Source organism: Chrysemys picta, chromosome 23 (assembly GCF_011386835.1).
Source record: "Chrysemys picta bellii isolate R12L10 chromosome 23, ASM1138683v2, whole genome shotgun sequence".
NCBI lineage: Eukaryota > Metazoa > Chordata > Testudines > Emydidae > Chrysemys > Chrysemys picta.
Genome location: NC_088813.1, coordinates 7,419,343 through 7,432,053, shown reverse-complemented (window position 1 = coordinate 7,432,053; position 12,711 = coordinate 7,419,343). Strand labels below are relative to the sequence as shown.

General features: G+C 58.8%; 1 protein-coding gene across 5 annotated transcripts in view; it reads left to right on the top strand.

The window, feature by feature from the left end:
* The window catches only part of PTPRU (protein tyrosine phosphatase receptor type U), a 282,850-nt gene that overhangs the window by 234,396 nt on the left and 35,743 nt on the right, over window positions 1–12,711 (top strand). For 3 of the 5 annotated variants that reach the window (XM_065576905.1, XM_065576903.1, XM_065576906.1), the window contains 5 exons: window positions 3,614–3,690; window positions 8,363–8,399; window positions 9,515–9,612; window positions 9,709–9,825; window positions 12,117–12,271. In XM_065576905.1, the coding sequence (XP_065432977.1) occupies window positions 3,614–3,690; window positions 8,363–8,399; window positions 9,515–9,612; window positions 9,709–9,825; window positions 12,117–12,271 (484 nt within the window). Of the gene's footprint in view, window positions 1–3,613; window positions 3,691–5,435; window positions 5,454–8,362; window positions 8,400–9,514; window positions 9,613–9,708; window positions 9,826–12,116; window positions 12,272–12,711 lie in introns of all 5 variants that reach the window. The other 2 variants (XM_065576904.1, XM_042857342.2) reach the window with 1 other exon arrangement.

Sequence of the window (12,711 nt, the reverse complement as noted above, 5' to 3'; positions counted from 1 at the left end):
ATTCGTTCTGTGCCGTGGAGTCTAGCTCCCGGGCTGGAGTTGCATGCGACACTGGCTCCTTAGGCCGTGAGAGACCCTGCTAGTATAGGACACGTTTGGTGGTGCTCAAAGGCTACGGACAAGTTGGGCCCTGCAGTGCAAGGTGCTGTACGAACACCTATTGCTATTAATTAATAGCTCGCTCTTATACAGCCATTTTCCTGCCCCGGGGAGCTTACAGGGTGAGAGAACAGACAGACGTGGACACGATAAACACGCTACGGTTAAGCGATAGGCTCTGAAAGAACAGAAGGGACCGGACAGGCTTGTTCCTGCCAGAGTGCGAGTACATGACTCCTGTGGCGCGGTCCCATGGCCAGGTCCCTACTCTGACAGTCAGGGGATGCCCGCACTAGGGTGACCACCTCTTCAAAATGCAAAACCGGGACACATGCAGGAGCCCTGCCTCCTCGGTGGCCCTGCCCCTGCTCCTCCTCTTCCCCCGAGGTCCTGGCCAGGCCAGAAGAGCCACCTAGGGAGCCTGGGAACCTTGGACCCTCCATCTGCCCTGGGTGGCGGGCCGGGGTGCCCAAGAGCCCCCTGGTCCATATACTTGCCCCCCAGGGGTGCACTGCCCAGGGCAGGTGGAGGGTCTGGGGCTCCCCACAGCAGCCCGGGCTCCCTGGGTGGTTCGTACTACTGCCCGGCTCTGGCTTTTGGCCTGGCCAGGGGCGGGGTCTCAGGGGCAAGAGGCGGAGCAGGGGGTGGGGCCTCGTGGCAAGGCGGGGCTAAGGCCCACGCCGGCCCCCACCATTGGGAAGAGGCGGGCGCCAGCCCTGAGCCTTGGGCAGACACGAAGCAGCGCCACAGGGAAACCGTGACAAATGGTGACCCGGAGTCGTTCAGCCCAGGACCTGGACTTGAACTGTTCATTTCAGGACTGTCCTGTCCGTCACCTTAGTGGACACGGCAAGCGGAAACCCACAAGAGCGAGTCTCCGAGCCCGAGTCTGCAGACTCGTGCTCGTGTTGTGGCGCTAGAACCAGCTGCAGAGATGTTTGGGCTCAGGCCGGAGCTTGGGGCGGGGGACGGGTCCAAGCGCCCGCCGGAGGCCAAATGTCTCCCCAGCTCTGTAGACCTGGGCTCTGTGACTCCCCGCTGCGGGTTTCTGCTTCATGCCCCCTTCGAGGCTCCGGCGGCCATTTCAGAGCCGTTCGCGCTCCGGCCCATTCTCAGAGAAGTTACAGTTCAGTGCAACTTCCTTTTTGTTTGGTGGCTCCCCAACTGCTTTACAGAAAGGAGGAATCAGAGGCAACGATGCAGCAAGAGGCCGAAGCAAAGGGCAAGAGAGCTGTTTGCGCACTGAGCGCTGTGCAAAGCTCAGGGGAGAGATTCCTGTTTCCCGGTCTAGGGCTGCTGTGGAATTCCCATTGTCCCCCGGGGCCATATTCCCATTTGCATCTTTGGTGCTGGGCTCGGCAGTGCAAGCCCTTGTCAATCCCCGCGTTCCTCTCTCCCTCGCAGCCCCCAAAGGGACCCACGAGGGCACTTTCCTGTGCCGCGGGCTTACCAGGAACATGGAATTGACCTGTGGATTTTGTGACATCCAGGCCAATCTGTCGGGGATAGAAATTAGGTCAGGAGGCTGAGTTTGGGGCTAACCCCAGGCCAGACTGGTTTATACCAACGACCACCAGCCCCCTCCCAAAGAACCTCCTTGCTCTGTCGGCTGCCCCACTGGGGGGGTAGGGGAGGATATGTCGGGGAGACCTGCCCCAGTGCTTATCCCCTTGCTGTGATTTAGGGGGTGATGTGGGGTGCACCCCAAGAAGGAGTGAGTCAATGGGCCAGGCGGGGGTGGGGCACAAAAACCCAGTTTGATCCAAAGGGTATCAAATCCCAGCCAAAGCTGTGTCACTGCATTGAGGCTGCTCTGAAATACCTCCCCCCCCCAACCGGTTATTTTTATTGCTTCTAAATATATCCGGCTCCTCTCTGCTCTGCAAATTGCTGCGGGTTGTTCACATGGCTGCAGAGTGGGAGCAAATTGTGTCAAGCGCATCACAAAGGCCAACCGCAGGCGCCTCTGCTCTGGGGGAGGGGGAGAGGGAGAGGAGACCTCTCAACTCCTCCCTGCTCGCACCCCCTCTTTCTGCCCCTGGCATCGGGTGAAGGTTTCTCTTTCTAATGGCAGCGGTTCCCATTGCTCCCCTAGGGTAACGGCCTGGGGGCTCCTCCTGCTTTGGTTGGCACTAACCTGCACTGGGAGTAGCAATCCCACGATGCCTGTTCTCCTCCCAGCTCGGATGAGCAATGTGGCAGCCCGCAGAGGGGAGGAACAGGCTGCTTTGGCCGGCGCTGCACGGCCTGGGTGGAACTTTGCACGGCGGGAGGCGCTGCCACGGTGGGCTTGGTACGGTCCCTCACTGGCGACCGTCACCCAGTGCCGCCCTGCACACCTCGCCCCGCGAGAGCCGTGACCAACCTCTGTCGCCCTGTACGCTGCGTGATGCCCATTGGGCTGGGTGCGTTAACCGTACAGCCAATCCCACGCCTTCAAAAATCACAGGTCAGGCCCTAGCAGTCACGGGACTGGCTGAAAACTCATGGGATTTTAAAGATGATCAACGCTGGGGTGTTTTTCACTGGCCTTTGGGTTCTGGGCCTTTGGGCCTCACTCAGGTCCCGTTTCCCTGCATCTCTCTGCCACCAGGGGGGCTAGGAACTTCCTCCTTTACAGAAACACAGGTTGAGAGTCTCCCGCGAGCACAGGACTCCAGGAGCTGGGGCCTTTCCCGTCGAATGTCACGAGGCTCAGGACACAATCCTGGGAGTTGGAAACGTGACGTTAACTGAAGTCACTGGATGTAGACGGGTGGATCTCCGAGTGGGCCTTGGCCCTTACTTGTGCCCAAAGGGAGGCTCCTTTGCATGCCGGCCCCTGGAGGGAGCGTTCACTCTAAGGGTGGGATGCTCAGCACCTTGCAGAGCCAGGGGTGGTTCTTTGCTGTCCTACGTGCAGCTCCCTGGGCATCCGGGGCTCCTGCCGCATGGCCTGATCTTGGGTGCAGCAAGCAGAATGCTAGGCCCAGGGAGGCTCCCTGTGGTGCCCGCGACACCCGAGTCTCTGAGCCCGGCTCCTTCCTCGTAGCCGGGGCACTCTGTGACTGTCGGGCTCCCCAAGGATTTGCCCCGCAGACCTAGGGCCCAACGAAATGCAGATTAGGGTGGGCCAGAGCCCATCATCTGGGGAAATTCGGTATCATGGTCAGCAGTTCTCTGCTCAGGAGAGGTCCTGGAATAGAACAGCAGGGAATGGCAGGGGGCTGCGGGTCAGGAGTGAGGGGCACCGATGGGGGCAGGATTGAAATAGCAGGGGGCTACGGGTCAGAGCGAGGGACATCGGTGAGGCTTGGGGTGGGAGAGAGGCAGGACTGGAGTAGGAGGGTGGCTGCAGATCAGGAGTGAATGGCATCAGCAGATCTTTGATGAGTAGCTGCATCCCTCCAAGGGGAGCGCTAGGACGGGCGCCGAGAGCTGGGCTGGAGCTGCGCAGGGACCACGGCCTGTTGTCTCCATCCCTGCCGCCCCCTGTCTGCACCATCACGGCCTTTTTGTCTGACTTGCTCTCCAGACGACCGTCATCGAGTCAAGCTGCACCCGCTTCTCGGGGACCCCAATTCGGATTACATCAATGCTAACTACATCGATGTGAGTACCTGGGGGCTCTGGGCCTGACCTTGGCGTCCCCGCCGTGCGCTCGCGGGGGGGTGGGAAGGGCAGCGTGGGGACCTCGCAGTGCCCGTGTGTGGCTATGCATGTTCTGCAAGGGACGGTTCTGCAAGTCCAAGCAGTGTGTGGAGGGAGGCGGGATCCCCCGGGAGGAATGTCTGGAGGTTTGTCTAACTAACTCACCGCACCCTGCATGACAGGACCCAGGGCCCAGCACAGCTCTACTCCCACAGCCTGCCCGGCGTGTGCTCTTTGGCTCTCGCTGTTTCTCCCAGCAGCGCCCCAGGACCCCATCTCCCCCTCCTCCTCCTGGGCTCCTCTCTCTCTCTCTCTCTCTCTCTCTCTCTCATTCATTCCCTCTTTCTTCCATGGTCTTTTCCTCCCCACCCCATGGACAAAACTCTCTCCCTGTGTGTGGAGGGCACCAGAAATGGAATATCAGGGGAAACGCCAGGTCGGGCTGAGGGCACACGCAGGGCTGAGTGGGGAGCTCAGGGCTGGGGTGACGGGGGTATCCAGTGGGTCGGGCTGAGGGGAACACACAGGGCTGAGTGGGGAGTCCAGAGCTGAGGTGATGGGGGTATCCGGTGGGTCGGGCTGAGGGGCACACACAGGGCTGAGTGGGGAGTCCAGAGCTGAGGTGATGGGGTATCCGGTGGGTCAGACTGAGGGCCACACACAGGGTTGGGTGGGGAGCTCAGGGCTGGGGTGATGGGGGTATCCAGTGGGTCGGGCTGAGGGGCACACACAGGGCTGAGTGGGGAGCCCAGGGCTGGAGTAATCAGAGAGGGGTGCATGGGCGGGGTGATGGGGGTATCCGGTGGGTCAGACTGAGGGGCACAGGCAGGGCTGGGTGGGGAGCCGAGGGTTGGGGTGACGGGAGTATCCAGTGGGTCGGGCTGAGGGGCACACGCAGGGCTGGGTGGGGAGCCCAGGGCTGGAGTAATCAGAGAGGGGTGCATGGGCGGGGTGATGGGGGTATCCGGTGGGTCAGACTGAGGGGCACAGGCAGGGCTGGGTGGGGAGCTCAGAGCTGGGATGATGGGGATATCCGGTGGGTCAGGCTGAGGGGCACACACAGGGCTGGGTGGGGAGCCGAGGGTTGGGGTGACGGGAGTATCCAGTGGGTCGGGCTGAGGGGCACACGCAGGGCTGGGTGGGGAGCCTAGGGCTGGAGTAATCAGAGAGGGGTGTAAGTGCGGGGTGATGGGGGAAGCTATCCTGGATCGTGCCAGATGTATCCATCCCTCGAGTCGTTTGCATGGGAATTCAGTCCAACCTCTCAGTCCATGGATGATTATATGAAGCGCCGCAGTGGTTCTCCTGGGCCTGCCAGCACTGCTCAGTTTGCAGCGCGGGTGGGAGAACCTGGCAAACCTGGGGGCTCGCGCAGAACTTCTTTGGCAAGTTCTTTCCTGAGCCGGAGCCAAGTTCCCTCGCTCCCCACCCCGCATCGCAGCTGGGGGTCCCCCCGGCTGAGCATTGCCCCCATAGGATCTAGGGGGCTGGGCTGTCCCGGTTAGTGATTCTGCCCAGCTGATCTAATGGGGTAGCAGGAGCAACGCCGAGTCCCCCATGGGCCGTTGCTGCTTCTCCTTGTCTGTCGTCTGTGACCCGCTCCCACGGCTGCCGTGTTCTAATCCGTCTCTTGGACTGTACCTTACTAATCTGCCTGTCTCTGGTCTCTTTTTCTTTTCAACTTGTGTCCGATTGGGATCATTAAGATTCGGATAAACCGAGAAGTAAGTAGCCTGTATCCCTCTCCTCTCTTTCCCCCCACTTTCCTTTACTCCTCCCAAGACACCAACCTGGGGACTTCCTTCCAGCTTGTGCTCTGGCCCTGGTGCAAGTGGGGTAGGTGTGTACAGGTGCCTGTTAGACGGCACTCAGCTGCCCCTTAGGAAACTGCGGTTCAAGCCCTGGCTGGGCCAGAGACTCTGTGTGTGACCTGGGCCGGGTCACTGCCCTGCCGTGTGCCTTGGTTTCCCCGCTGTACACCAGGGATGGTACTTCCCTGCCACACAGCGGGGTTATGGCCTGGTTCTCGTTTGCACGCTCTGCACAGCTGTGGCAATGCAAAGGGGCCGTAGGGTGCACACGGATCACATGTACCCCCACTTTAAGGCGGCTTTGCCCTGGCTGAGTGGTGTAAAATGGCCGTAGTGCCAGTGGGAATCAGGCCCAGGAATGGCACATGGGTACAGAGGAGTGGTGGCCACCAGAGCAGACAGAAAGGACTGGATTGTCTTCGGCACTGAGGCCTGGTTTACGTGGGAAAGATTTTTGTGTGACCTAAGACATGACTTCAAACCGGTGCAGGGCTATGGGTCTGTGTCTCCGGCCGACTCGCGAGGGCGGCTTGTGGTTCAGCTCACGGAGCTTGGGAAGAAGGTTAAACTAAATGAACGATCCAAAAGAAGCGGCTCGTTTTTCAAATCGAGCTGGGATGTTTTTCTAAAGCTCTGTGCAGGGGAATGTCTTGGGACAGGTCTCTGGCCTGTGTCCCACGGGGGGTCAGGCTAGGTGATCCCGATGGTCTCGTCTAGCCTTGGAACCTATGAGTCAGTCCTGGAATAAGTGTGTCCACGCAGCACTAGCAGGGACCTCTTGGGTCCTGGAGTCCAGCCCCCTCCTATCACAGGCACCCCCTCATATCTGCCTGGATTGCTCCAGCTGTCTCTCACTGTCCCACGCAGACAAGGCTCTTTACAGCCCTGCAGTACCTGGAGAGGTCTGTGCACCAGTGAGAATCAGGCTGGCTCAGCGTCCCCCCTTCCACACCCGATCGCGGTTCTTTCTGACGGAGCAGGGGGGTCTGTTTGTACGTCTGCCCATCAGTCAGGCTGCCATCGGAGAGGTTTTATTTCCTTATTGATCTCCAGCAAATGCATCATTACAGTCAAGTCAGCTTCTCCCATACCAGCAAACCCAGCCTTGGAAGCCAACCCTGCTGAAATTGCACGTGATGGGTCTGCCTCTGGAGCCCTCCTGGTTCTGTTATTGGCCTCGTTAAGATTTTCTCTTCCCTGCTCAGAGTTAGTGATGTTTGCAGTAAGTGGCTCAGAGGACCGAGGAGAGTGGGGCCATGACACGGGCCCACGTGGCTGCTTCGGACTGGGATATTACGAATAGGGCTCTCACGGTGACATTACCCTCAGCCTTCATATGTTTGTCAGCGCTGCTTGTGTAAACGGGAAGCCTCTGACCGAGACGCCTGGCCCCCGAACGCCCAGGCCAGGGCTTTGATTGCTGTGGGAGACGGGAGAAGGGGCCAGGTGAGCGGCTTCCGACAGCAAATTGGAGTAGAGAGTGGGGCGAAGGGGGTCGCAGAGTCTGCTCCAGCACGTCGGTGGGGTGACCCTGGGTGATTCTACAGTGAAATCTCTCTCTCCTCCCCTCTCCCCTCCCTTGAGGTCTTGTTTCCCCCCTTGGACTCCTCTTCCTCACCTGACCCTTTGTCAAATTCCTGCCCCCCCTCTCTGATTGCCCGTCTCTCCTTTTCCAAGGCCTCTTCGCTCCCTCCCCCGTTCACCCCCGTCCATCCCTCTTCATTCTTTGCACTTCCCAGCCCTCTCCCTTCTCTCCCCCGCCCTGCAGAAGGGGGGCTGCTCTCGCGCTGATGCCTACCCCTAGCTACCGAGAGAGGAATTCCCCAGGGTCATGCCCATGTGCCAAACACCTCTCAGGGGTGGTGTAGGTAGATGTAATCCTGCTTCAGCGTAAGGGGATGGTCTAGATGGTCTCTTGAGGTCCCATCCAGCCCAGCTACGTCCCCACTTGGTGCTCCGGGTGTGATCCCCAGCTCACACGTACTTGTGCGAACTCTCACCCAGCTAGTGTGCTAGAAATAGTAGTGGCGCCGCGGTCGCACAGGCAGCGGTGACACGGGCTAGCCGCCCCGAGTAGTTATCCGTGGGGTCCTGGCTATCCTCTGCTGTCATGGCCTGCGCTACCACAGCTCCGCGAGTCTGTCTCTGCAAGCTGGGCATCACGCTGTCAGCTCCTGGTGCGGACCGAACCTAGGGGATGATGTCAGAAAGCCCCCGCCTCCCGCAGGGGGGTCTCTGGAGTTTGCCTAGCGTCCTTATTGGCATGGACTTGGGGTGCGCCTGTTGATCCTGGCTGGGAACCTGTGTTTAAGGAAGGTTGTGTCTGGGGGCTTTCAGCTGATAGCGTCCTTTAGAGAACGCAACAAGCCCCCAGGTCCGGCCTGCTGGAAACTCTTAGCTTATGCATGGAGCATCGGGGAGTCTCGGCTCGAAGCCAGGCGTCCCTCTGAGGGCAGTCAGTCTCTCTCAGCCTGGCATTGTCCAGGACCCAGGAGAGTTCTGAGCAAGAGGCTTTGGCTTCCTTTATGCCCAATTCAGATACCCGTGTTCAGAGGATGGTGTTTGTACGGAGATCACTGCAGGGGAAATCTCACCAGCCTGAGCCTTCCCCCTGCCCGGGGAAATGCACAGCGCTACCAAGTAGACACCCTGTGCCACGGGCTTTACCCACTCACCATGGTCCAGTCCTCTGGTGAGCTGGCCATCAGCCCAGTCAATAGGAACAGGGTCTCCATGGCAACCCCCACTGAGGGCGGCTCGTCAGCTGTGTCTCGACCAGGTCTCCTTCCCTAGAGGTTTAACAGAATCTTGTTCCATTACAGGGTTACCACAGATCCAACCACTTCATAGCCACTCAAGGTAAAGTGCCTTCCACCGCCGGGCTTTGTCTTCCATCCTCTGCCTCTCCCAGAGCCCTTGGGCAGACGGTGACCCGCAGCTTTACCCCCAGGGGATGTGGTTTGGAATGTGTTAGACAGGAGATTCAATCCGTGGTTCGGTGCAGGGTGGGCTGGACACTGGACTTTCTGATCCCAGCGCAATAACACCAAACCAAATGCCGGCTGGAAATTCCCTAGTGAATAATAATCACTTGCGATCCTCGCGTCCAGCCCCATTCTCCCTGCAGGACGCCCGGGGCCTTTGCAGGCCAAATGGGTCACAGCAACACGACAGAATTATTGAGGCCTGAGCCGAAGCACGTTGAAGTTAATGGAAAGACTCCGGTTGACTTCAGTGGCCTTTGGCTCAGTCCCAAAGTGGAGACGACTACCGGGTCTGATTGAAATGGAGACCAATGAACTGGCTTCTCTGTGAAGGGAGGTTCCATTCTCATTGGCTCTGGGCTACCTCAGTGGACCACACCAGTCAGTGGCTCACCAGGACTGCGCTCAGATCAAAAGATTCCAGCTGTCAAAACCAGCCCTGCAATTATAAATGAGTTCACACAGCTCAGTGCTCAGGGGCAACCCTACCATAACATGAGACGCAAAGCTAGCACCTGTGGGCAGCCTTGTCAGAGCCCACCCCTGCCTGCAACCCCACTGCAGGCAAGCAACCCTACCATAACAAACCGGCGTGCACAGCCCGCCTCTCACCTGCAGATCTACAATAGCAAGGCAGTGCACGCAATTCCAACACCCGCATGCAGCCTTGCAAGAAAAAATGTCGCTGCATGCAGCCCCTTTGAGTGTAAGCAACCCTACAATAACAAGAGAAAGTGCTGTCAGCAGGGGAAGATACCATTTCAGTGAGGAGACACATTTTAGCGTCAGACTCCCAAAGGGTTTTATTTACCAAAAAAAGTAAACAGGGGGAAAGGGAAATAGCATGAGATTGAGACTGGAGGCTCTTCAGAGCCAGGCCTGCCTGTTGGTATATGTCTATACAGATCCTAGCCCACTGGGGCCCTGATCTCGGGGAGGCATAGTGGTTTCCTCTACGGGGTCTCAGTTCTTTTCCTCTTTGTCCCCCAGGCCCCAAGCAGGAAATGGTGTATGATTTCTGGCGCATGGTGTGGCAGGAGCACTGTTCCAGCATCGTGATGATCACCAAGCTGGTGGAGGTGGGAAGGGTAAGGGACCGGTCCCCTTCCTCTCCCCGACGGCTTTGGCTCTGTTAGGGCCCGTCCTCCTGCGGTGCTACAGCCTGGTCTGTTTGCTTGTGACAGGTGAAGTGTTCCAAGTACTGGCCGGACGACTCCGAGATGTACGGAGACATCAAAATCACCCTGGTCAAATCAGAGCTGCTGGCAGAATACACCGTCCGGACGTTCGCCCTGGAAAGGGTAAGCGCCTGCTCTGGGCTGGCTCAGCCCCGTGGATGCGGGAGGCCTGTTCTATCCCAGGTTAGGTTGCACCCTGGCTTGTATCAGCCAATCCCCTGTGCTTCCCAGGGAAGGGGATGCAGCCAGCAAGCACAGTCTGCAAGCTCTTTGCAGATGCTGGGGACCAGGCTAATCCAGGGACTGACATACAGAGAGCTACCACCACGCATGTGCATCTAGAGCCCAGCAAACAAACCGTGCTCTCATATACAGCAGTGTAAACCTGGCGTAACTGCCCTGACTTCACGGGAGTCACTCTGGATTACACTGGGAGCAGAATTTGGCCCAGGATGCTGGGGTTGGTCTTGTTATGCTGAAGCGGGTTAGTTGTTCACCAAGGGCCTGAACCAAAGCCTACGTCAGTCAACGGACAGACTCCCATTGACTTCAACGGGCTTGGGGTCAGCTCTGTAAGGATGAACTGGTTGGAGTACCCGCTACAAGACCTAAGGTCCTGCACTCCCTCTCTGGCCAGGGCAGCATCGCTCTTTACCGTACATTCTCCTGGGCTGTGTCCTGGCCCATTTAAATGCCCCAAAGAGTGGGGCTTCCCCCCCTTCTCCCGGGGAGCCTATTTCTCCATCCGCTCCGTCTCACCTTGGGAAGATTGCTATTTGCTTGCTGTTCAGCGTGAGTTTCCCGGGGCTCGGTTGCACCCCAGGACTCCTAGTGAGACGCTCTGTTCCCCACTCCAAGCCATGCGCTGCGTCTCTGGCCTATGCTCCTGGCCGTCAGGCTGGTAGGAAGTGGGCTCCAGGTTCTTTATTTACATGGTCACTGTTGATGATCTAATTTCAGGGTAAGCACCATGTAATTGCAGAGGGAATGAACGATTGTTTCCATCCTCTACTGTGGAGTGCAGGTTGCATGGCAATTACTGTACTGTTCGGTACCTTGGGACATAACAAGTGTAATGTACCCCCTAATCTACAGGAACATGAAATTACTGTCTCGTTACGAGCTAGGGACCAAACAGCTTCCTGGAAACGAGTGCATTCATTACCAGGCCATTCCTTGGTGCCCCGGAGTCCTGTGCAGATGGGCTGCTTATCACTGGTTGTCTGTTTTTAACGCCATCGTCGCTGATGGAAAAAGAGCCGAGACCATGTGGCTGTGGGGTACCAGGAACGTCTGGCCATGGCACTGCCAGCTCGCAAGGCTTAGCAATGGCTAAGGGGGTTAATCCACGGGGTCCACACAGAAATGCGAGTGCTGTATCCTGTTAGGGGGCGCTAGAGGTATGGGGCAAGATTCTTCCCTCTGTTTACACCAGGGCACCGTGTGTGTAAATTATCACCCTAGACCCCTAAGCCAACCCTAACCCGCTAAACTAACTGTAACCCGCTAACCCATCCCTAGCCCTGGCTGCCCAAGGTGCAGGGGCCTGGAGAATCACACCCACCCCTGTCTGTTCCTGAGCGACCGCACACTCGACAGATCCTGGGCACGCTCACCCCAGGGAATGCGATGACACGGCCGGCGGGGAACAGGCGTATTCTTGTACACGACCACAGGAGTTAACTGGCTGTTAAAACGCTGCTGTCCCTTGTTCCTTCCCAGCCTCGCTGGTGACGTGACGGGAGCAATGTCAGGGTAGGGTCTCCTGGCATGATCCCGCTGAGTGCAGCATGCCTGGCCGGTGGCTCGCACACGCCCATCCTGCCGTCTCCGGGGTGCAGTGAGGGGGCAGCCGGAAGCCTGTCCTGGCCGTGACACAGTGACCCCAGGACTCTGGCTGCCCGGGGAGTACTGGGGATGCGCCATGTCAGAGACGGGGCGGGGGGAGGGAGTTTGAAGAGCAAAGCCCTCATGCAGCTCCAGGCAGGGGGTAGTGGCACAGGGACCTGCACGGGGGAAGGAGGGGGTCCCAGCGTGGAGGAGAGGGTGGCAGTGCTGAACAGATGCACACTCGGACTCACTGCCTCAGGGACAGCAACTGGGGCTGGGCACCTTGCCTCCCAGCCCGTCCAGGGCAACAAGAACCTATGCCTGGGTGCATCCCCGCCCCCCCACTGAACCAAGGTGCAGGGCCAGGGAGGAGCCTGCTCGGAGGGGCAACCTGCCCAGTGCTCCAGATCACTAGCGTGTGAGCCAGCCCCAGCGATCTGGGTCTGGTGGTTCCATCCGCTGCTGCCTGGAATCCAGAGACCGCTGCAGTGAGTCTGGGTCTCCATTCCCCTTCGTTCTCCAGGTCCTTGGCTCCTGCCTCCGGGATTCCTCCAGCCTCACTCTGCCTTGTGCTTCCTTTGCAGAGGGGCTACTCGGCGCGGCACGAGGTGAAGCAGTTCCACTTCACGTCGTGGCCCGAACACGGGGTGCCTTACCACGCCACCGGGCTCTTGGCCTTCATCCGGAGAGTGAAGGTTTCCACGCCCCCCGACGCAGGGCCTATAGTCATCCACTGCAGGTAAGAACCAGCCGCAGCCGCGGCTGCTTGGAGAGCCCCAGAGATTTCACTGCTGGGCACTGGAAGGGGGCGCAGCGCTCATAGGCAGCGTGCGACCCCTGCGTTTGGAGAGGCTGGGCGTGAAGCTCCCGAGAAGTGGGAGGGCTTGAGCAAGGGAATCGCCCCAATAGAGTCTTGTCCCAGGGCGCTTTGGCTTGGAGGGTAGGACACTTGGATTGATAGTAAAATATTTAAGAGGGAGCTATGAAATGTGTGACTTGGCTGCATAAGAAGGGCGGCTGCGGCAGGTAAGGAGCCTCTGGTTTATGGCTCGGGTTGGATGTCCCTGCATGAATGTACTGAGCCGTAAAATGTTCTTACCCAGGCTGATGGGTCGCAGGCGCCTCTGAAATAGGAGGCAGCCAGGGGAGGGTGTGTATTTCAAGCACGCGCGGCTTGGC